This window comes from Fistularia commersonii, chromosome 28 (genome assembly GCF_037954325.1).
Source record: "Fistularia commersonii isolate RoL2024-O1a breed Wild chromosome 28, RoL_Fcom_v1.0, whole genome shotgun sequence".
Classification (NCBI taxonomy): Eukaryota; Metazoa; Chordata; class Actinopteri; order Syngnathiformes; family Fistulariidae; genus Fistularia; species Fistularia commersonii.
The window spans coordinates 6,839,894-6,865,727 of NC_141311.1; the positions used below are offsets into that span (position 1 = coordinate 6,839,894).

Genomic DNA, 25,834 nt, shown 5'->3' on the forward strand with positions numbered 1-25,834 from the left:
TTGTGCGGAGACAGGAGGGCAGGCAAAGTCCTGCTTATCTGGCCCTCCGCTGCACCCTGAGCCTCTGCACCTCCTTCTGCCAAAAGTGGCAATCTCTTGACTCCAGGGAGGGACTGATGCAAGACTTGATGAGCCTCCTACACGCTGCCTTCTCTAGCAACCCCAGGTCTAAAAATATGACCGGTCCTCATAAAACACACTTTACTTACGGTTCATGTGAAAAAATGAAGTTAAAAAATCATCCCTCCATGGAAACCGCACAGGCAAATTGGGCCCGGAGTCCAAAGTTTCCTTTTTCGTTTGAATTACTTCATCTTCTGTTCCTCATAAACATACTTCACTATAAGTTCATATGAAAAAGCAAAGTAAAAATGCTCTTCTGAAATCAAAAAAATGTCCTAATTACTGTAGATACCTTTATTTTAAATTACTTATTTCTTCCAGTTTTGGTACTTGGCCTTTATGGGCTATTATGGTCATTGCCTTTCCGGAGTCGGCACAGGAGATGAAGTCATTTGACTGAAAAAGGAAATTTTGGCCTCCGGTCCGAATTGTCCTCTGTGGTTTCCACAGTGACCGTGCAGAATGCAAACAATATACAGCTCTTTGTGCTTGGTCAATCTTATCATAGGTAGTTTGGCAGGAGCCATTTGTATCATGTATTGTGTTGAGTGGCTAACCTCAATGTCTTGAATCAGGAGCTGGGTTGGCGTTTCTACTGGTGCTTTAGTGTCAATGATTTTCTGGATTGCACATGCCCAGTGCACAGCCTCATTGAAGTGTTTGGTATACAGCCTGTAGCAGTGCTTCCGACCATATACTGTGATGCTCCAGTAACCTGAAAGAAACACCCGGGAGACATTTATAGAATAGGGGCGCACTCTTGGATTGCAAACTGCAACAAACCTGACAGTTAGAAACACCTATTGAAATGCAATATCCTCACAAGCACTTCACTCATATCTAACACGCTCCCAGTCCACGACTTCCTCTCTGTTATGCTGAGGATCAAAGGTCAGCCCGAGAGGAAGATCAGACTACGCCAAAACCAAACATGAACAGTGATTCTACACAAAACTTGAGCCACAAGTGATCCACTCACATGTGAGTCTCCCCTTTGGACAACTCAATAAAATGCTTTAAAAAAGACTTGCTTCCTCTTTGTGCAGAGGAAGTATTAGACATACCCCGGGCAGCCAGCCTGATCACAACCCCAAGGCTGTTCTCAAGCTTTCCTGCTACGTGACTTGGCACGATCACAGTCTTTGTTAAGCTTCTCTTTTACATCATGGTGTCACAGTCTCATCATTTCTCACTTTGAACCTGTCCAGTGCCTTCAGGTTGGCCTAAAACTTTGTCCATGTGTTGACTTGTAGCAACCATCTCCACAGGATCCCTTTATGAGTCAAATCAACCTTTTTAAAAAAAAAAATACACTCCCTGAGTTGACATAATAGTTTTGTGACAAAGTCGCCAGAATCAAATTCCTCATGTGATAGTACAACATAAAAACACATCAATATAAAGGCTATAATGACAAAGTTGTAGTTTGTTGTGCTGCATTTAACTTCAAGATTTCTGCTTAATGACCAGTTTCACTGTTTGGCGCTTTTGTGAATTCATCTTATGATTGCATCTGACACAAATTTTTTGACATGACAGAAAGTCTGACAGTTTGCATAACCTGTTTTACCCACAGAGTTCCTCAAATCAAAATCAACTTTTGGGCTTTTAAGGAATACAAAGTTTAAAAATTGAGACAGAGCAAATTTTGGGAAACATCTCTATTCGAAAATTAGCTCCAACATAATGTGTTGGTTTGACAACAGCGAGTCTCACAAAGGGAAAGCCATTTCTGTTAGAAAGCCTTGATTTCCCCTATTTTTTTCATTTTGTTGGGCTTTAATATCCCACAGAGCGACGTGTGACATTTGTTGTACTTTGAGTCACAGTTTGGACCAGGCGCTTTCGGGGTTTCCCAAGCAAACTCACAGAGACAGTAAGTGAACAAAATCAAAATATGTTACTGGGGAATCTCTGGAAATGCCGTATGACGATGCCACAAAGGGAATTATCACAATGGTTTTACTGGACCCAGCAGGGATTACAGTAAACATGCGAAAGTATGAGTCATTTATGCATCAGCCTTTCTGTCTACACTTGCGTGCACAATTATGCCACTCACCCGTCTCCTTGTAGGTCTGCTTGTCCGGCCAGATGACGGAGCAGAGGTTGGTGAGAACCAATGTGCCCAGCCTTCGGGCTCCCTTCTCTGGACCAGTGTAGTAGTCAAGGGAGTCCTGGCTGAGCACGAACCAGAACCGACATTGCTTGATCCAGTTGCCACGTACCTCCCGCAAAAGCCATCCTAAAACGAGATATGAATTGAAAGATAATGAATTTAATGAAAGGGGTAAAATTACTCGGTCACTGTGAAGAAGGCTATCATTCACCTCACACATCACTGCTAGAACATTATAAAGAAGTCTTGATAGCAAGGTTTCTGTAACCATACTTTTAAAAAAATGGTAAATGGCCTCTATTCATACACCACACTTCTACCTCAACAGCACTTAAAATATCTGATCATTTCAAAGTCAGCAGTTAAAGTTTTATTCGGTCACAAGTTTGTCATACAATCAGACACTGATGTTGCAGTAGCATTCTATTACTCTTTATATAAACCTACATGGTTATGGAAAAAAGGGTAGTTCCTTATAAAATGTTTTGAAAATCCAATGGGAATACTTGGCTGTTGTGCGTTAATCTATCTAAAGCTATCATACAACCAGGCTGGAACCAAGAAAAGCTCTGTTCTGTAATGCTCTCGGACTTCTGGGAGAATATTGTCCAAAATCATGTAATTGTCCATAGATCGAGTGGCGATCTGCATGAGTCTGCCCAGCTGGGGTTCATGCAAGGGGTTAAAAATTCAAAAAAACTAATGGCATAAAAGCCTGCATGTAGCACTGGAGTCTGACATTGTGGCAAAGGAAGAAAATAAGGAGGAGGTGGTGGTACTCGAACAGTGTTACAGAAGAGAGGTTGCCTTTTAGCCAGTTCATAGGCATGCCCGTGTGTCTTGCCAGATTCAGATCAACAATGCAATATTGTTTTGTTTCCAATGTCCTGAGAGTTATGAAGGCTGCAATAGCACAGATCCACTGTTCCCAAACAGGAGTGAGAGCAAGTGTGCAAATTGTTCCTAACAAATATTACATTTCAGGGCAGATAAATAAATTTGTTTGGTACCGCTTTGGCCAGATGCTGCTTAGAGATTGATGAGCCACATTGGAGAGTTAGAGTTCATCCAGAGGACTGACTGAGTGGCTGGCAAGAGCTGTTGCAAGCCACCTGGGCTCATGCAATGCTGGGTGGGACTGTGCAGGGCCGTGACAGCGCTCTATGCTGGCAGCATGCCACTTGTGGAAGGGCTGTGCCATTCGTGTGCATGTGGCTTGTGCGTGCATATTCAGAAAACGTCTCAATGGTCCAATCAGGCATATACTGCCAGCCACTTACTGAGTGAAAATGGAAATGACGCCACACCAGCATCACAGCTTCCTCTGTGGTTAGCTAGCAGCATGCCACCTGTCAACCAGCTCTCAATTTGCCTGCATCTTTTTGTTCTCTGCTTTCACTTTTTTCCTATTTACTTTAATCTCTGCCACCCCCCACCCCCCAACCCTCGTTGTGGTTTTCACAGGTGGTGCAAAGCTTCCACTGGTGCTACTCCTTTCAAAAAATAAATAAATAAAGAGAGGGGGAGGTGGGGTGGACTCTCGGGCAACGTTTCCCCTTTGAGATACTTTCAAATGGTATAAGTAGCAGCTCTTTACCCACCCAATATAGACTAAATCAAAACCCCTGTAGGCACTTAACACCCCATCGAGTGTATGTGTGTATGTCTGTGTGTGTGTGTGTGTGTGTGTGTGTGTGTGTGTGTGTGTGGAGGGGGGGGGTCAAACTTCAACACAAAATGGATAAATAAAAACCATGAGGTAAGTCAGCTTGCTGACAGGAATGACTTGGAAAGTGAGAAGCAGACAAGCTGACTGGGTGCGAGTTATGGAAAGATGAGCGATTTCCATATGCTGATGCCTCGTTCGCAGACACGACACATCCCACAGACGTTGGACTTTTTGAGACCTTTAATGAAAGCGATAAGAGGATTAAATTGAGAGTTTGATGGTAGCGATGGTTTCAGGACTCCTTATATTCCCCTGCAGTGTTACCCCATCTGGATCCCATCTCTCTAGCCTGCTAATGCCTCCTCTGGGGGCCACGGCTCACCCTTAATTTGTTTCATTTGTGACCCTTGACCCCTAAAGCCCTGCCCTCTCAAACACAGATTGAACAAACAATCTCTCTCTGTGCATTCTTCCCTGTAAACTAACTGTCACTGAACATTTTCTTGTTTTTCCTGTTAGGGATTTTTAACCTCATGCTGTTATTAGACATCAAATTGAAAGAGACAGAAATGCAGAGATCTGTGACTTTAAAGTTTAATTCTACATTACAATTACATTCACTCATGCCGCATCGTCTTATGAAGGTACACTTGACTGCACAGTCTAGTTGGTTTGTTTAGTGGGAGCACAGTACTGTAGCACACAATACTTTAACCTGTTTTCTCGAGCAGAGATGTGGTGAGTGCAAACACTACTGTATTGAAGACTGGCTGTAAATAAGAATATTCATTCTGCTTCTCAGTTTGCTCAGAGGGTGCAGATTCGTGGGTTCACTTGAACACAGACCAAACAAACATCTGAAATCTTGACTGTGACAATAAACACATTTAAAGAAAATAATCTTCCCTTGACACGGAAATACCCTTAAGTGCAAGCAAGTTGGAGTTAAACTTTTGCCCTGGCGGATCAAACACACCCTGACAGATTCAGCCGCAGATTAAAGAATATGAGGCAATCAGCATCATGTGATGGGTGGTTCATTTGAACTCCAAATCATTAGATATGTCAATAAACCTATCCCCTATACTTTTTGCCTCCACTCCACGCCATAATTGTCTTTTCTCATCTCATCAGACTATATCTGCAACATTAGCGGCTTATTTTAGACACCGCGGCATAGTTCAGTCCACATAGCAGACACACAGATACAGTATAAGAGGAATTATTCAATACCCTGGCATGTGTTGGCTGAGATATTGTGGTTGGTTAAAAGCAGTCGGACTACTGCAAAAGCTAAAGTTCCAAGTGAGAGTATAATCACTGTCCTAAAGCTGTCTCCTGCTTTAGTAGGAAACATCTTCCCGCTCTTCCCAAGTGATAACAGAACGGCAGAGGAGCCGGAATTCTAGCCAACGGGGCATAGCAACTGCTGTCAGAATTAAGCAATATGACTGTCGCCATTCCAAACAGGATGTAACTTATCCAAGTGCTGTCATTTTACTGCTCACTTTCAGAGGCAGGCCAAAAAAAAGGAACTAGGGGGAAGAAAAAAGAAAAAAAACAAGAATCACAAAGAAATATCCGATGAGATCATTCCTCAAAAGCATCAGACACGCAACACAGAACTCCTGATGCCAGTAGCTATCATGACATGAACACACACAGAGCGAGGAGAGAGTAGGAGCAGCTGTAGGCCACATGTGGTCTGAGACGGTTTGGCTGCAGGGCGACAGCACAGCATGAAGTTGTGACAGTACTTATTACGGGCCAATTAGGGTATAAAATATATACTATGTTTAATGAGATGGACAGCAGACCTTGCCCAGAAAGTAGCCCGTGTTTGAACCGAGGAACAAAGTAGGCCTGCAACTGGAGATTCTGCTTTTATTTCTTTTTAAGAAACCAAAGCCAAATGTATACAGCTGAATAAAAGAGGGAGGAATGAATAGCAAACAGCATACATTTGCAAAGTCAATGGCTCAACGTGGAAATAAATCAACCCACTGAAATTTAGTACAATTAACTGATCAGTTCATCTCTAAAACATAATCTATCACGATGCATTTAATGCAAGGACTCAAGTGCCATCAGACATACAAGGGCAATCCACTCTCTTGACTGTGTTAAGTCTGTCTCACCTTTGACGAGTATTTCAGGTTCTTCCTCCTGGCCCATCCCGTTCTTCTCAATGATCAGGCTCTTCATTTCACCAGAGACCTTTGGAACGGTGTGCCTGTGTTAAAGGGCAGATGGAGAATGTAAATAACTGCACACTCCTGAACCAAAGTCTTCCCCCTGACTACTCCCTCCCCTTGGAAAGCTAATTGGCCCAGAGAGTTGGCTGTGACTCTCCCCTTGTGACACTGCCAACTAAGAGCCACACGGATACTCTTAGGTGGGGAGTGGGGGGGATCACGCAAAGGGGGTGGGGGGATTGGAAGAAGTTCCACGAATATCTCTCCTCAAGCATTCTCCAACTTTCTCTGCGTCGCAGTATTCAAGTACACAAACAAACAGGGCTGCATTCCACGCCACTGTGGACAGCTCGTCTCTCTTTTATCACTTTGGCTGGCGAGGGACTGAAAATAAACGTGACAGCGCGACGCCTGCCTCATTCTTAGCCAGCCTGCACACGTCGGCAAGGGGAAGACAGAAAATACAGGAGGTCACAGCTGTGAGCATATGAAACCATAAACATCAAAAACATCTGTATATCTACTGAACTACTCTTCCCCAATGTTTCAGTTTAATAGGATGCTCCCGCATCCAGCAAATTCTCTGGACAAAGACTTTGTTATCTCGGGCCAAGGTCCATTTCCATTCTATTTGATTGTTTGGAGAGCTTATCTCTCCTCATTTATTTATCTAATTATCCACTTATTCTCCACGTTTCCTGAGTCTAATGAGCATGTGAGATACAAAAGGCAAACCACTCCATCCTTCCTGTCCTCCTCCTCCTCCTGGGATTGCATATCTCAGGAAACAATTTACCCTGCCCCTTCCAAGAATATTCACCCTCCAGTTACCTAAACGTTTTTTTTTTTAGCTGATATATTTCATTATTGATCTGATGTTGGAAAATTCACCCTCAACTATGGCGGGAATAATTGATGGAAATGGTGATATATCTACGTCGACTTTGAGAGAAGCTCTTCGCTTTATTTCAAGGAGACCTTCTTCCATCCATATCATCGTTTATCTCACCGAGCCTTTGACTGTTGTCTTCAAACAGTGCCACTTAAACATAAAAAAAAAACCTGTTCCCTTTATGAAACATGCTTGTAGGTCAGAAGCTAAATGGCCATCAGTCTTGTGGTCAGACAGAGTGACACTCTATCTGGGTTGTGCTGCCTGCATGTGACAGTAGTGGGGAGACAGAAGCCGGAACCCTGTGACCGGCTGTGCAACTGAGCCCGCTGGCCTGGTGGAGGACCAGCCAACAGGGACCTCGGTCAGTCCTCAGACCGATATTCTCTTCTTGAAAGGCATCAAAATAAACACTGAAATGTTAGTACGTCTCTTATTTGAGGTGGCTAGTAACCCCTGCCACATAACAGAGGCACGCATGCAGACAGGCAGTTAGACTATATGCAGCTAAACAGGAGTAGGATTAGGTCCACAGAAAAGCTATGCACAGACAGAAAATATAGACTGGTGCGTACAGTGGGGCTGTTTATTTAAAATGTCTGGGATTATTATGAGCTATTTCTGCAGTGTGGTTACATCCAACATCCAACATTTCAATAGATGTATAAGACAACATCCTTTGTTAATCATTTTGAATTGAAAGTCCTAATCTCTAACCACAATTCTCTGTGTTGAGCTGGAGATAACAGCAGTGATTGGCTTTCAAAACTCAAATCTTGATTGGGTGCAAACAGTTGTTGGGACTTCATCTAGCCCAAAGCAAATTCCCAGGAAGAATGCCAGGCAATTTGACATGCTGGTTGATGTTAAGTAGCTGATGTCCTGTGATCCACATTTGGGTCACAATGAATGAAAGAAGATTCTGCAGATAGATACGCTAGATCACAGATAGATATGTTATCATAACTTCACTGAAATGGCATTTAAATATCATAATTACATTTGGTTGCTCGAACACCAACATTTGAAAAATGTTGAACAGCTGCAAAATTAAATCTGAGTGCTAACCTGAAAGTAGGTTACATGCCAGGTGCACTTCTCCACAGCATAGTAGCAACACAGCAGTTACACAGGGGTGGAAGACTGCCCTGCAGAAGATTAAGGTATTTTCTATATTCGGAAGTCAAACTTGTCTGGCTTCATGCACTGCTGAGCATCGTGCCCGGAAACGGTTGCGCCCCCACCTTCAACCCGATATTGAGTCTCCTCCACCGACACCCTTAATACATCCGTCTTAATGGATCCTTTGTGTGAAAATCTTTGCTTTGTAGCAATAAAAAGGTGACAGTTTATTTAATAAACTATGTGGTACGTTTGGCAGTCAAAGTGGGAACAATATTCTTGGGAGTTCAACATGAAACTTGGAACTTAAATCTGTAGATGTAAAAGTTTTACAATAATTTTGCCTTAAATAAGTTTTGCTTGAAATATTAAGTCAACCCCTGCACCTTCACAGGAAACACAGATTCTAACACCCATTTTGACCTTCAGCACCACTAACAAGCCTGACCTTCAGTTTTAAATGCTGGCTTGGCATTGTCTTCTTGACTATTGTGCCCAGAAACCAGGCTAATGTCCAAGATTGCCCTTTGAGACTGTCTGGAGACTGCATCATTGACATGTTGCCTGCGGCATAAAACTGGATTACAAAGGCAACATTTAACCATCTAACTATTTTGTTTTCAATGTACAGCATGTTCACTGTACATTGAATTAACTGACAGTACTTAATTGAGGTGCTTTTTTTATTACATTCGAAATTCTAAAAAAGACACAATGCAAATAAATGTATTTAGTAAAATGATAGATGGTAATGTTAAGATGTCATAAAATGTATTATAATTAAAACTAAGGGGAAAAAAGTGGATGTTGTACACTTTGACGAAAATGTTGGAACACTGTGGGCTCTGGATTTCCACAGCTGTCCAGCAGCGTCATAATCCCCACCTCCACTCAATCCCCCCTCCTCCTCCATTCTACCACCCCCACATTCCCAGAAGCCCCAGCAGAGGCTGTGATGGTGGGGCCTTTAGTGGGCAACTTCCTGTGGAGTGCAGGAAACAATTTGACATGGGGATTAACCAGCACAGAGACGAGAATGAGTGCACTTCAATAGACAGCACCTCTGTCTCTCTTGCACCCCCCAAGCCCCCACCCTCCCTTGTGGACCAAACATCCACGCAAGAGGGGGTTCATTTGAAATCTGCGGAAGATAAAGGTTACGTTTATCGGACAGGGGTCTCGAATCAGATGAACACACTAGAGGACACGTTCTACAAATAAAATCAATTCTGAGCAACATTTTCAAAAAGAGAAGAGAAAGTGTGCAGCTCAGGTTAGATCAGGTCATAAAAACATAAATCTATAGAACCCGAATATCCGTATCCGGACCATGACTAATACAAGTATTAGAATCCAACAGAGTTGTGCAAATGTACTGGTTCTTTAGTTATTAAACAGCTTGCACTCTGAAGGCCCTTGGAAACTAATATGTGACTGATTGGATGTAACAAATCGATTAGCTACTCAATACACATCTATCCAGTACTAACTGCTGCCACTTTCCAGTTTTGCGTGGCCTACTTTCTAGATTTCACGTACATGATTTCTGAACCCTTTCATGCCTAAAGAACAATCAATCAATACAGAACACAGAAGTAAGCAGTGTCATAGAAAACAACCTATTTGCATTGCTGAAAAGGGGAAGAGGAGGACAAAATCTCAACAAAGGGGAAGCGACAAAACTGGAGGTGAACATAGCAAGGTGTCAGAAATCAAGGTTTACAGCAGCTTTTTGGATTACCGGAAATTATCTGTACTTCTACAATTTGTTCACTCAACTTCCCTTTTTTCCACCCCCTTGCATGTACATGGGGATGTAAAAGATGAGCAATGGTTTGATACGGGTCTGTTTTAAAAAATACTAAATGATCAGTTCTGATATCGGATGGGTTTCCTTTGATTTACATGGTTTCTGTTGCCGTTTATTTCCCTTTTAGTGTAACTGACATCTCAAACTCTTAAATATATTTGAATTCTATTTCATCAGATATATTTACAGCCACTGCTCTTTCTAAATATCATCCTGGCAATCACAACTCCCCATCTGATTCCTTTATGTGACCCTGGTGAATGACGACAGAATGAAATACTTGACAAACTATAAACTATACTATAAATTATATAACAGTAATTATCTGTCAATATGAATGAAAAGGGAACCCATAACATTATTCATACAACAGTAACTCATGATGGCAGTTCAGTAAACAGTGGTCTTTTGTTAACACCACAGACAGTGTTAAGACAGCATAAAGTACAAAATGCATCGCTTAATTGCAAATCCACCAGTTTGGCTGAATGTAAATCACATTAAAATCCAAATGGAGAATGTTTTAAGCCCATAGAAGTGAAACAAAACAGAAAGGCAAGGAAGATGTTTATTTTCGTCATTTTGATCCATATCTTGCCATTTTATTGTAGCTGTGATTGTGGATTAAACTGATCTCTCTCTCACACTAGTTATGTGATTAGAAGAGCTTTTAACTAAAGCAGAGGTGTTTGGTAAACATGTTAATAGTCCAATATCTTTTTTTCGGTTTGACAACACTAGATTGACTCAACAGGATATGAACAAATCTAAATACTACAGATCAGTGGGCACAATTTACAGTCTGCCGTATTTTCATGATTACGATTATACTGACACACTTAAATCCTAACAGCCCAATGAGTTTATTAGCTTGTGACTGTCAGTCGGCGGGTGTAGGAGTGATGAGTAATTGATTTCAGCCCAGGGTTTAATGAAAATATAGAGACGCTAATTAAAGCTTGTAAAAAAGTAGTGTCCTTGCTCTTGGGGCTGGATGACCCCGGAAGAAATAGGGGCTGCATGTCCCAGCATGCAAAGCGAGTCCTTGAGACAATAAGGAAAATGCAATGTTGCAAAAATGGTCCAGCGCGGTTGGGGGTGGTGACAGAAATACAATAATTTACAGGATAGGTCAGGAAACACGATTCAAAAGGAAGAACTTCAAATTAACTGCCTTTCTGCTGATGTCCAGCCTGAAATTAGCCTAGCCCTGGGATGTTTGACCAAGCCCCAAAGACAAAGTACACTACCTGAGAAAATATAGGTTGAATATACTCGGGATTGTACCGTACTAAATAATCACAGTTTCTCTTTCCATTTTTTACTTGCCACAAACTACCCCCTCCCCCGTGCTGCATGGAGTGACTGCACGGGCCTCTAACTGAAGCTGGGCTGGTGGGAAAATGGGAATGTGGTGATTAAGACTGGGCCTATATGACCTCCCAGCTAAAAATACGCTGTTTACTCAAGACCACGGCCAAGAAACTCTGGACTAGAGGGGAGAGGGAGGAGGGAAAAAAAAGCCATGTTTTGAGAAAGGAGGAGGGGGATTGTGTGTGACAGGAAGTCTGAATTTGTGACTGAAAGGAGTGTGTGATCAGCAAAAATTTCATTAGTGAGATTTTCTTCTTTTTTTCCAAGTCAAAGTGATATCACTCAGGAGGTGAAAGTAGTGAATAAAAACTTACTAAATTTGCTGACGTTGTAAGTAGGACCAGTTAGTCATGGAAGACATGCACTTATGCAGGCAATAACCACGGGCCTAGTTTTTCATGCACATACCCATATGCTGCATGCATACATTCTCGGTCACTCGAATACACAGCGCACGCTAAAGACGACACTGTTTAAAATGCTGGCAGCTCAAAAGAGAAAATAACTTTGCGGATAGTTTTTGAGGTTCAAAAGCTGTCAGAGGGAGAAGGAGCCTAATGAGAAGCCCCTCTGTTACAGATTACACTCTGTTCTTCAAATACTTTTAGAGTAGCAAGGCGGTGAGGATATACATATACAGTATACATACACACACACGTATGTACACTATGTACACACAACAGTGTATGCATCTATGTGTGTGTATATATACATATATATATATATGTATATACATAAAACATGCAATTGTGAGGTACATCATAAGGAGAAAACCTCACTTGCAGATTTTGTACAATCAAGGTAGACCAAATAAATTACTTTAGTTAATGAAATAGCAAGTATTGGTGGAATATGATCACCAAGCAGGCAATTGCTGGCCCAAAGCCCATAGAGACAATCATTTGTTTAGAAATGGAAGAAGCATCATGTTATTTGAAAGTTCTATCTGCCATCTGATCACAAAGAAACAAATACAGTGTACTTTTTCCCTTGAGAAAGTGCAACACTTAAGCAAAATATAATAAGTATTAGATCCATAAAACTGTTGCTCAGTTGCATTACATTATTTTTTAAACATTCCTTTTCAACAGTTACTGGAAAATAAAGATTGTTTTTAAAAAAACATTACTTTTGCCAAAAAAAAACTATCAGTTAAAGGGAAGGTGATTTTTGCCTTAGTCCTAGAAGAGTTAAATGTGCGTAATGACCGATGGAAAACTGTGAATAGGTTTTACAGTGGAAAATCTAAATGTTTACCCATAGTTCAGTTCAGTAAAACAAGTCCAAATCAGACCCAAACAATCTGTTCTGTGAAACTCCAGCAGTGTTTGCTACAGCTGGATGTACGGATGTCTGAGAACTGGGCTTGGCCTGGAAGGCCTGGGCGTGTCCCTTCATTGGCCAGGTAATGACCGAGCACCACACTCTCTAATCTCCGCACTCAGTGTGATGATTACAGTCGGGCTTTCAACACACTCCCTTAAACACAGTGGGTAATTATGCCATGTGGGGGCCACCCCCAGCGCAAGCAAACACACATCATGCACACTAGCCCTCCCCCTCTAGAGAAACAGCATAGTTTGTCGGGCTGCGAACCATATCGCGGATGCAGTCTCCTTACTCATTCATTCCTTGTAGAAAGTTGTCCCAGGCCCGTTTGTATTCTTTTGATGTGTTAGACAGTCAGACAAGCAAAGCTTTGAGTCATTGCCTTTGAGTCGGCAGATGTACAGTAGAGATTGTGAATGAGGGAAGTGGGGTGGGGAAAATGATTAGGGCATGATGCCAGAGATAGCCTGGCCACATTGCTCCCTGAGATCACAGCCCAACACTAATAGTCTGGACCAAGGCCTTCATGAATCGCCCTTTTTTTCAGTGTAACGAGCTCTCGCTTGTCCACCACATGACGCTTTTAATTCAATTTATCTTGGGTATCAGAGTGTAGCCAGCAGTTTGTATGTAGTGCCTTCAAATTAATCATGGAATTTGATTTGTCAGTCTGGATGCTGGAGAGTTAGCCAGACATTACAGCTATCAATGGTCACAATCATCTAGGTTGATGACCAACATGATTGGCCGGCATAGCCACCAAAGACAGGCAAGTCAAACAGGAAATAGTTTAATGGCTGAAAACCGACCGCAAGGACCACAGCCACTTTATGATGCTGTATCATTTGTAAGTAGACATGTGAGGGTTTGCCATTTGTGCACACATACATGAGCGTGTGAGGAGAAGTGAGGCTAGGCACATGCGATAACATGTGCTTGTGTGGGAAGTCAATGAAGCAAGCATCTGGCTTGTACTTATACACACTTGGCTGCATGAGAATAAATACAGAAATGCCCAAAACTAAGAGGAAGTTTGCGGATGAAAGACGGAATTATCACTTCCTAAAAATGTGCGGGGGAGGGGACAATCTGTATTTCTAACATCTCACCCATTTGTTCCATTGGCCGCATGGGCTGGTTGAGAGACAATCACTTCGGCCGAGCACTGTCAACAGAAGAGAGAGAATAGGGTAAATAAACAAAAATGCAACAGTTTGTCCACAGAACTAGTCCACAGGTTGGAGTGATCCCTCAATGGTTTGCATTCAGTGGCCATGTTACAGTAGAGCATGCGGCTGTTCCTGGCACTCTCTGCACATAGCTGCTCTGTTCCTGTAATGCTTGGCTTTCACTTGCAAGGGGTGAGCTGTTGAGGAGAAATATGGCATGCAAAACAGGCTCATTAATATAGGAGAGGGGAACAGAGGAATCTTTTGTGCTATAGTTGCCTACACCAAAACCAGCAAAACCCAAATGCTTTTATTCAGATCAATCATTTTTTGGAAAAGTTTTTTTTTTTACCTAAAAATAAGTAGTCTTTCAGATTGCCATCATTAAAAGCAAAGATACCTGAGCCTTTTCCTAAGATACAAGTTCACTGATCCACAGGTTCACAGTTAAAATACTGATGGGCTTGGTAGAAAACTAGATAACACCTCAATGAGGACTATAGATGAACAGCACTGTGTAGTATAAATAATGGTGTACCAGTGATTCCTAAATACATTTGCACGGCCATGAGTCTTTCACACAACACTGGATCCATTTAAAAAAAATACGAAACAGTGACTATTTCAAACCACATTTCTTCTTTGTCAGTTTGGCTCTTGTAAAGAAATCATGGTTGGTGCTTGCTTTCCCTAACAGGGTTGCCAGTGGCAGATATGTCAGAGCAGATATCACAGGTCATACAAAGAACTTTTCATTCAGGGATCGTCCTGGTAGAGAGAAGAGGGACAATGTTTTGTTTTTTTAAATTGCTCACACCTCTCAGTACCCACGCTGGCCTTTGACACCCCCAGGGGATATTGGAGCTTCCCTGTGTACAATTTGGACTGATTCCCTGGAGTGCAGGGCAGCACTGTGTGTCATCGTGGCCTAACTTTTTGTCTCTCTGAACCACAGCCTTGAGCCAGCGACGGCGGCAGCCATGGCCCAGTTCAGGGGTGTTGGTCTACGTGAAACACTATCCAGGTCAGTTCTGGGCCCCTCACAGTTCATACACACCAACTTTACTACTGGGCAAACTAGCCTAAGTATAGCCCTCCCCCACAAAAACAGTCTACTACTTCTTTTTGGAAGCACAAAGATAACAAAGCACTTCTGAAATACAAATTTATAGTCTAGTCTGGAATCCACAGTGTATTTATAAGGCCGATGGCCGCCAAGGTAAAAGAAGGAAAGATGAAGGTTCAAATAATGGGAATTGATTGATGTTTAACTCGAGAAATGTAAACTGACTAACCAGACAGCCCAAAATAACTGAAAAGTATCAGTGTCTACTGAATGACAGAGTGTGTGTATGGTACTTCCATTCCTTGTGTAATAACAAAAAATGACTTATCTGAACTAAAAGCCCCAATAAAAAATACAAAGTAAATCACAGCAGTAACTGGAAGGAAGTAATTACTTTATATACACTTGTCTTGAGTGTCAGTAAACTAATCACTCAGGTCATGGCAGCATATTTTGTGTGATTCTTCAAAAAAAAAAAAAAAAAAAAGCATGATGGCTATGAGGAAAATAGCTTTCCATTGTAGCTGATGGGCTGTGAGATGAGGAAAAGGATAGCGTGCGATGCAGAGTCCTGGCAAAGGTTCTCCCTTTGGACGGGCAGGGGATGAATCACTCCAGAATAGAGCAGGGCATGGAGGGAAAGATGCCGTGATGTGTTCTTCCCGTGGCTGGCTTCCACTCTGACTCCCCCCCCTTCTCTCTGTCTCTCGTTCTCTCTCTTTCTCTCTCTCTCTCTCTTGCTTCAGCTCTCCTGGGAGGCTGAGTAACCATGAGGAAATGCTTGGGCTCAGCCAGTGTCGGCCTGAAGAACAGATGTGTGGCCTGGAGGTGGTGAGGCAGAGACGCAACGGAAACCAAATATAAAACCAACGTACCATGACACCTCTGAAGACAGAGGGCAGTAGTGATGGCTGATGGGACCTACTTGCACCAAAGTCAAAAAGCCTGTTTATGACAGGATACACTGTGGTGATCCAGCACACCCTCGCCGTTGCCCAAGCCTAAATGCTTTGTGGTGGTAGTTTAGTAGTAAATGCGACTTTCTGTTGCGTTAAAACTGAATAAAGTTTCAGTGGAATCATGGAAAGAAGAGAGAATGACGGATGTCCTCTCCTAAAATTAGCGACTTGCTGTCCCAACACTGGAGGCATTCAGCTCACTGTGACTGTTTGGGCAGCTGTTGGAGAGCAGTTTCTTTGAATGAGGACTGTAAACATGCAGGGAAAAGGTTCTGACATGGGTCTCTGGCCTAAAGGGCTATGCCTTCACCACCATCAGCACAGACTCATGATTCCGACCTCAGTGCGAGAGAGGCACGGCGGGGAACAGTGGGTCGCCTATGGTACTGTGGATGCTATACGTTGTGGCATCCCCTGGCAGCATACTGGAATTATGCTGAGAAGCGTGGTGAGGGTTTTGGATGTTTTAAACCAAGGAGACTCCACCAGACCTCTGGGTTGCTGTGGTCAACCCTGGCAGGATCTAACCAAAGACCTACTAAATGAAGTAGTTCAGCATTACAAAGCCCAAAATACACACATAAATACATCCAGGGAGGTCTGACCTGCTGTATGAAAATGTGGCTAGTGAAGCTCCGGGTGAAAGAGAGCTATCTTGGTAAATTTTTATGGTGTTGTTCTGAGGGGCTTTCCCTGGGAATCACTGACAACCATCTTTGACCCTCCAGCCCCCACCCCCCACCCTTGACACCACACAAAGCCAAACAGTAAAAAGTAGATCTGTATATTGTGAGAGGAAAGGCTCTAGGGGGCATAACAAATTGCAGTGGTTAAGAGTAGGTCAGCTGATGAATCTGGCTTGGAGTGGATCAGCTGTGGTCTTAATTTTTGGCTCAGTGGGAACTATTGACTCAGACCTGCAATACTTAGTAGGAGCCAGTGAAAAAGAAAGTGAGGAAACTGTATTTATGTAGATGTAGGGTGCATAAATCTGCAAATGATGAGCAAATTGCTACATCAATCTAGAGGGTTTTTTTGTTGTTGGTTTGGTTGATTTTTTTTTTATTACTACAAACCTAATCTGGGCCTTATCCACCAAGTCGTTTTCACACGGTCCCACCATCAGACAAATCGCCCAAAAGAGGAAGATTTAACCGTAACCTGTTTTGTTGATGTAATAACTTCAAACACGTGGGGAAGGTTCTTCTGTACAACAGCTTAAGCTTGTTCCATGCAAAATGCAGTTTACTGCCTCGGTTACTGGGCAAGACACTGTCAATTGCATCAGTCAAATAAGTGGTTCCTCAAACTTCCTCTCATTAACGGGTAATCTAATAAAGTGAATAAGTCCAAGCACATGAGAAATTAAGGGGAAATGTTCGTCAAAGGGAAATATACAGCCCTCTCTTTCAAATAAAGGCCTTGTTGCTGTGGCTTTGGCCAGGTTCATTCATGCTGAAAGCAAAAGAGCCAGAGCCCTGATCTGTGATGTAAGCATCTGTGAGTGAGCTCAACAGATATGGCAGCATTTTGAGCTTCATGATGGTGAGGTCTACACCTGCATAATTAATCTCAAGCCAGAGACTAACGAGAGCAGCTATCCTTTGGCACACATATCAATTTTTAACTGACTCGCCGAACAACTGCTGAAATACAGACAGGTTGGATGCGATTGCCCAATCAAGGCCATTTCATATGGCCATGCACTCCCCTGACATTCATGCCTACCACCGAATACCAAAGGTTAAAACCAAGCCACACACGGGTGAAGCATAGACAGGATATTAACGGAAGGTCCTGGAAAGTAAAAAGAAAATTAGATCTCTGTGTCTTGTTTCAAAAGGTCATCACGCCTGTCCATAGGGACGAGTTACCCCGATCTCATATTGATTGCAGCAATTGACCAGATGGTGCGCCATGGCCGAGACAGACATTTTCGCCAAGACGAAGACACGTCAACGGCTCTTTGGATAAAGCAACAAACTCAACTGTAATCTGGTGGCCGCTGAGACTGGTATACGTCTGTTGAGGCACCAACTGTTTGAAAGTTATCTTTTCAACGTTTTCATGCAAATAGCCGTGGCGCTAAACCGGTTGATCGCAAACCACACAAAAAGGGGAGTTATAAAGAGGATAGGAAGAATACACAAGTAACTGCACCAGGCAGTATAACTTTCATCTCTGTGTCCACCTCAGTCAGCAAATGTATAGCACAACTAAAAAGTAATACCACGGCATAATGCACTTTACATGCAACCAAGAGAAAACTATATTTCCCAGGAGATGATTTATGCATCAAATGGCAATAAATATTTAAATCTAGATTTAAAAAAAAATTTTTTTTTTTTGGAAGAGGCTGTACATAAAAGGCGGTACATAGAGAAGAAAAAAAAGCCTACCTCCATTCAGTGCAACAATGCCCCCTCACAAGTGGGTGGACAATACTGAACCCTCTGTGCCCGATCAGATGACTAACATTACAGAAAAGACAAGACTGCAGTCTTAGTTGCCACTGAGTGAACGGAGGCCAGACACACAAGATCTGTTCAACACACACAGGTTTTACGGCTTGCATCAGTGTGTGTGTGTGTGTGTGTGTGTGTGTGTGTGTGATTGCTCAATGCTTTCCAAACCTCCGAGACCATGCGAGCTAAAATTTTGGAGTGGCTTCTTAATGAACGCGGACCATCGGTGACAGACGTGCGCGCAAAGCAAACCTCAGAATTCCCACATACAGTGAAGTCAACATTTACACTCACATGTAAACACCACTTGTGGCGCATTCACTTATCTCGTCTATATGTCGTCATTTCTTATGGCGAGAAGCAGTCAGACACCTGTATGCAAAACTCTAAGTTAGCTCTGTGTGTTTCATAGTGGTTTCATAGTTTAAAGGCGTAATGTGGGGCACTTTTTTGTCTTGTTTTTTGTTGTTCTCCCACCCTCTCCAACAGCCTAAGTTAGAGTGTTCGGCCTATGAGATTAAGCTAGCCGTGATGTGCAGGAGATGGTGTCCCGTGCAGGTGAGTTTTTTTCTTTACCCGTCCGTTTGGGGTCAAGTCCTCCTTGTTGCGCAACTCGAAAGACTCTTCCTCCTCTTTCTCCCCATAGTCCCGTCCGAGCAAACTGAAGCCCTGCCTACAGCACAGAAACCAGCAAACCCCTTGCAAAGGCATTCAAATAGGGTTAAGTGTGTCGCCTTCCGTTATCCAGGTCGGGGAAAAAAAAAAATCAAGATTCACGGTTTCGTGCGCGAGAGCATGCGGGGCAGCCTCCCCATAGATATCCGGCGGGGAGGTTGACGGGGCGCATAAGACTCTCTCTCTTTCTCAGATGTATTCTTGTTTCTTTTTTAACCAAAAAGTTAGTTTGCTAGTTGTAGAAGTAGTAGTACATGGCAGCGGCGGTACTCCAAAACACAAGGCAAAACGCAGTACTCCAGTTGCCGGGGCTCGCGACACCTTGCTGTCCCCTGCGCGTGCGGTTTCACGCGACCGGAACGGAGCGGAGCGCAAGTTCAACACCGGAAGTGCACCGAGCGGTGGACACGGAACCGGACACCGATGGCATCGTAACGGACGCGCTTGTCTGGGTGATCCGGGAGCGCACCTCTGCACGGGACAGACCGTCTAACTCGAAGTTTGAACAAAAGCGTGCCGCAGCTGAGACTGGATGACGAGGCAGAGCGACACGCCCCCTGTTCGAATTCTCTACTGTGATTGGCTGTGGCGAGACACTCCCAGGAATTGACACGCCCACCCCTGCGCTGACAGAGCGTCACATGTCCTGAGGTGATGATAGTAATCAAATCATTCATATCACCTTGACGGTCTGGCAATAAAGACTTTTTGAAAAATCGCTGATCGGTCTAATGTGTTATCTGCGACATTCATTCTGGAATTAAAATATCTCGACTTACATGCACAGATAAGAATATGACTTATCTGAATCATAAGGAAGGGTTTGGACAAGGCCCATTACGCTTGCCATATCGCTTATGTGAGGCCAAAGGTCTATGGCTGCACAGCTGTGGACTTTAGATTAGTAGATTCTGAGAAATCTGAAGGAATATCATGTATAAAATCCATCACATGAGTAGTGTGATTTGGAGAGGAAGTAGGGAGAAAGTCCTAGTTTATTTTGCACTGAAGCCAGAGAAAATAATTAGTTAATTTTCCATTAAATGGCCTAATATTCTGGTGTGTATACATGGTCATAAATCACAAATATTACTGTGGATAAGGCAGGGAGGACTTAGATAAGTAGTTACAAATATGTTTTTCACAGGAACATTTCAGGTTTTATTTAGATTTAAGTACGTCTTGTTTTTTTGTTTTGTTTTTTTCTGTCCTTGTTTACATAACTTCCACATCATTGCCCTTTTCTTTTCTAAATGTACACATACCACTTTGGTCCAAAGAATTTATGGAAACATGCAGGCCCGGGCGGAGTGCCTACGCTATGTTTGTGACACAATGATAAATATGTTTCTCATTATGAGTTAATGCGAATAATAACTTCAAATGATCATCATTAATAATGAATAATGACACTTTGTAATTATTGAAACTAAAAAAAGTATCATATTCAGGCATGTCGAGCATGAGTGGTTTTATACATGCTAGAACAGAGAGCAGGCCTAACACATTTTTCAGTGACTATTCAGAGTGATGTACCTTTTGATGCAGAACTTAAACACTCTGATTTTCCGAATACTCACACTCCTCCCCCACTCCCTTCCATATTGTTGAACAGTCTACAAAGATACAGCAGTAGGAGGTAAGAGAGCTGCTGCTAAATCCAGACATGTGATACATCCAGCCCCTCTGTGTTCATGCTTATTTCTCCCTTAATATCCCTTCATTTCCCCTTCTCTCCTCTGTGATAACTCCCCCCAAACACTCAGCTCAGCTGGGTTTAACCCATTCCTCACCAAGAAGCCCTCACAGCCTCCAGTCTGCCCGCCTTAGCTTCACAGACATGGCTCTTTTGATTCATGTTATGTACAGTTTTTGCACCGTACATGAGCACATGTTTCTTCCCCTGAAGATACTTTTAAGCCTTGTTCCAGCTGGTTCCTCAGGGGCTTTGTAAATCAATAAAAATTCTCATGGATGCACCTTTTCAACACAGATACACTCTGCATTATGAACAGCAATAACCACCCCTCACCCCATCTTAGATATGGTCTCTAACAGGAATACACGCACACACACACACACACACACACACACACACACACACGTGCTGGCCCACATTTAAACCCTCAGTGGTTACAATGGAAAAAAAATATTATTGAAGCAATATAACCGAATTTGATCTATTTCGTTTTACTGTACTTTGCTTTTTCAACATGTAAGTCAACATTACAAGTGAGGCTTGCACTTTGGCAACTGGTAGATTCACGTGCTAGAGCAAATATTTCCTCAACTGGAGTCTTCAAAGTACACCCCTCCTTCTGTCTGTATCCACTCTGCAGTATCTCTGGGCCAGATCCTCCCCCATATCCCAAAACAATACACCGGGGGCCCCAGCTCCCACAGACCTGGAGGAACATATGTTTTATTTTTAGAGTTCACTCTTTCAGCCCACACTAGAAAAGTGAAAAAAGAAAAAAAAAGAAAAAAGAAAAGACCCCCCCCATACACACACACACACTGTTCCATACAAGGTTTCTGAAAGAGCTGAAGTCAATACAAAAAACATACGTTTAAACACGCTCCTTGAGTATCAGAGGAAGCTGTTTCTTGGATAAAGGAAGCAACTACACAATATCTCCCTGCCCCTTTCAGTGTCCTCCTCTGCCGACGTCTTTCCAGGAGATGACACATGATTCTCCATGAACACACAGACACGCACATACACACATTTAGATGCACGCAAGATAACCTGATACAGTGGGTCAGGTTGAAGCACTGGATCAGGAGATGATTTGGTCGGGATCCCAGAGTGAACACAAGCCGGTCTGGCCGGGGATGTGTGAATCCTGAGTAGCTTTTGAAGGGCCTAAGATATGCTGAGCTGATGGGAAATTTGTTTGTATAGTTTCAAAAGAGTAGAAATTTAATGTTGATTGAAAGTAACAGCAGCCCTTTTGGTTTTAGTACACACCATCATCTGTGCGTTATGTTTGTGACAATGTTGATACAATTTAAGCCTCCATCTTTTTACTTTCACGGCTGGTTCCCCTCCGCTTCTTGCCTGCCACTCCTCTTGACAATGTTTGTTGAAATTTGTGTGGGGTTTCTATTGGAGACGTAGAGTAGATGCAAGTTGCACGTGTCATGTTGATTGGAGACAGAGCAGAGCTTGCTTCCCTCCCTTGTCTCTCTCTCTCGTTCTGTGCCTTCAGACCGTCTTTCCCTTTTGATTTTCTGCTCGCAGGATCCTGTTTCAGAGCTACCCGCATTATAGCCAGGATGTTGGTGAGCCAGACTGATTGTCAACAGAAATGGATGTGAAATCTGGCCCGCCAAGAGGCTCACATTTGACGGGCTTCGGGTTGTGCCCCCCACCTCACCCCACCCCCCGCCCCCCATAAGCGCTCTTTTTATGATGATAGATCAAATACTTTGAGTTGTTTTGGAAATGCTGCGAGATGTCTGCTGTCAATGTTTTATTTTGTGCCAGAGTGTCTGGTGAGGTTGGTGCGCGGGCGATTCAGTGAGAGGCTCTTAAACTCTTCGGTGAACTTTTCCTCACGAGGCTGGTCAAAGGTCGGAGTTTATCTGACAACCCCAAACTGAGGATTTAGAATAGGAACTGACCTTCGTCAACCCAACCCCCCGCACCCCCACTCACCCGTGACTCAGAGATGATTTCCTCCGCGCTGTGTCCAGCATTGAACTTAACCCTCACCCTGCTGTGCTGCCGGGCCTCCACCGCCAGGCCTGTCTGCTCGGTCGGACAGCGGCAGGACCTGAAGCTGTTCGCGAAGGGCCAGCGAACAGTGGGCCGCTGTTTGAGAGCTGCCGGTCCTTGTAATTGGATATGGCTGCCATTGAGCTCTTTAAATACAGCCCCACTTCACCTGAAAGTCCATCTGTGAAACGTCCGGCTGTGATTTTTGGATTGTTTGTGACAGTCCAGCCGCAAATGTGGAGAACCCTGGTGAAATGACGATGAAGGCCCCTGATGAAATCTATGACAAATAGATGACATGTACACACTGCTTATCTGAACACACACTTTGTCATAGAGTGATTGCAGAGTTCCAGGGCTGGGATCTGGGTTCATGGTGATACCATGTCCAGTACTTTCTGTTGTCTTGTCCTGTCCAGCGTGTTTCAGGAAGAGCATTTACCAGTATTGGCAACATCTCCGAGAGGGAGGTGTTTCCAACTGTGGACACATCTGTTCCGAGGGACTGTGGCAGACAGGCTTGTGTCAAGGGAAGGCCTGTCTGGGAAAAACATACCCAGGTTCAACTTCTGACCCTCTTGCCTAGTTAACCCTTGCATTTCACCAACTCTTCTCCTTGCCTGGCTTCATTACAGTAACACTTAGCATTCCAAACTCTTAAACACTGGCTCAGCCTGTCATCACATATACTGCCAGCGCAAGTTGTGCAACAATGTGTGAATAATGGTGTTGCACAGAGGCCTCTGGGGTTTTAGGAATCTGGATGATATTCTATACTTCAGGAGTGGGTCTTGGGTCTCATTAGTCTGCGGATCCATTTTGCTGAGCTGATTTTCTCTGACAATTCCTCAAATACACACTGACTAGCATCAGCCGCACCATGTGTAATATACCTGGGCTTAATAACTACAACGGCTTTCAGTCGCCACCCTCATTAAAAATGACATTTTTAACACAGGGTTTCTTCGAACAGGGGCCCCTCGCGATCACTGTCACACAATAAACCATCCATTACTGGGATTTGAAAACATGGCATTCCACAATAAGGGAAAAATGTAAATAAGAAGAGACACAATACCCAAATCATTTTTATCTCATAACTGTTATCAAAATCCAGGCAAATCGGAGTCACACTGGAATTAGAGGTAAAGAGAGATGGAGGGATAGAGGTGGATAATCAAACGAAGGAGATAAAAATCTAGGAGCTGAGATGGGAGCTGGAGAAGAAGACAAAACAACCGGCAAAGAAAACAATACTGAAAGACATCAGACAGGAGACAGGAAAATATGGACAAAATGCCCTGCTGAGCTCAAACACTCTCTCGCACTATTTCACTACCTAAAATTCTGCAGGGGGTGGTCATATTCATTGCTGCATTATCGGAGAACAGGTTTTCCCTTTTCCAGTAAATTCCCCTTAATGTTGCCCGCGCAAACTGTACTATCATGTACACCGCAGCAGTCCAGATTCCAATGATTTTCAAGTGACACTCACCATGTGGTGTATTTGGGACGGCGCTGTCAATGATTGTGATACCGAAGGTTAAACACCAACTGCAAGTGAGAAGATAACTTATTGACAGTTAGGGGAGGCTTGGCAAGGAGCCAGGGTCCTTCAACTATTTTTAGTTTGCTGACTGTGTGAAAGTGTGCTGACTACAGAATTGATGACACAATGCCAAAATCTGAACCTGGACTGGATTAGTGGTGTCTGTGTGCACTTAAATATGTGCACATGTGTTTCTCCGTGTGCATAAACAGGATTTGACATGTGTGAATCTACTGCAAATGGTTTAAAACTGAGTTTTCCAGTAGGTATGAAGAGTTTTTGGAAGATTGTTTTTTTCTAGTTTGCAAAAATGCCCTTAAAGCTGTGCGTTATATTTTCCTGGTCTAGCTGCTGTTATCAGTTTTAGTGCTGCTCTTACTGTTCTATAAAGAAAAGAGCATACTTGTGCCTGGATAGCAGCTCTAACTAGGGCAATTGACTGAACTCATATTTCTTTGGTCAAAGTTGCGAGCATCTTTACTGGGAAATTCACCCCATGCAGGCTCCTGTGATTTTCCACTCTGACAACACAACTGCAAGCAGGAACAGCTCTCAAAACAAGAATGAAGAAATCCAAGGCCGCAGTGACTGTGACTGGTAAGATCATTTTTGGGCAGTATCTCAAATACACAAACCATAATATGACACTGCTAACAATATGAGTCTGCTCACAGTGACAGGTCATGAGACTCTACAGTAGATGGGGAGGAAACACAGAGACACATAATCGGACGAGAAAATGAGGAAAATCCTGTATATTAGGTTGAGCTTAAAAACTACATGGCTCATTTGTTTTTGCAGAAATATGCACCCAGCCCTGCAATATCATCATGGCATTAGTATATTTAAATCTTTATTGTATCAGCAAATGTATAAACTCTTTGTATGTTTGTGTGTGTGTGGGTGTGTGTGCGTGTGGGTGTGTGTGCGTGCATGTGTGTGTGTGTGTGCGCGTGCTGTCTCATGTTTCCTCCAGGACTCGATCCCGGCTGTTGCTAGGTGCCGTGACCTCCAAAAGCAACATTCATGGTTAGAGAGGGTGAACCCTGCAAGGAGTAGGACTGTATTTGGTTTCTATACCCTCCCACGACCCTAAACACACACTAATACACACAAACACCCTAAAACACAAATTTACTAAGGACAGCCTTTGGCTAAGTGTGTACGCTAAAGGTTCCCCATCCGTATATCTACTCCCCTTACGAGCAATACTCTTTCATTTCTTTTCGACCACACAGGGGCAGAGGCAGTTTGGATTTTTTAAAAAGCACACCTCGGCTTTCCTTTTTTTCACCCGAGCTTTAACATGACATCAGTGTGAGATGGTCTTAAACACATAATCTACCGAGCTGTAGTCTTCCATTAGGCGCGCAAACCGCTGCCCTCCAGATGCCCCAGCCCCCACCCCACCTGCAAGCAGTGAATGGGGACAAGCATCGAGAGGACAATCTGTTCTGTTGCTTTGCTGCCAAAGGTACTTAACTGGAGCTCTATGACACAGTTTGCATGTCAGATTTCCTTGTGTGTGCACAAAACGGCCTACTGTAGAAGGTGATAAGCAGACCCTTGAAGAGAAAAGTATATCCAGACATTATGA

The 25,834-nt window shown here is 43.2% G+C and overlaps 1 protein-coding gene across 2 annotated transcripts in view; it reads right to left on the minus strand.

Moving 5' to 3' along the window:
• The window catches only part of plekhh3 (pleckstrin homology, MyTH4 and FERM domain containing H3), a 30,496-nt gene extending 10,921 nt beyond the window's left edge, over positions 1-19,575 (minus strand). Inside the window, exons 1-6 of one of the 2 annotated variants that reach the window (XM_086176469.1) lie at positions 18,869-18,901; positions 18,587-18,664; positions 13,743-13,798; positions 6,050-6,144; positions 2,186-2,368; positions 681-838 (exon numbers count right to left, since the gene is read on the minus strand). In XM_086176469.1, the coding sequence (XP_086032595.1) occupies positions 681-838; positions 2,186-2,368; positions 6,050-6,144; positions 13,743-13,798; positions 18,587-18,610 (516 nt within the window). In that variant the 5' untranslated portion in view covers positions 18,611-18,664; positions 18,869-18,901. Of the gene's footprint in view, positions 1-680; positions 839-2,185; positions 2,369-6,049; positions 6,145-13,742; positions 13,799-18,586; positions 18,665-18,868 lie in introns of both variants that reach the window. The other variant, XM_086176468.1, reaches the window with a different exon arrangement.
• Between the last annotated feature and the right edge of the window lie 6,259 nt (positions 19,576-25,834).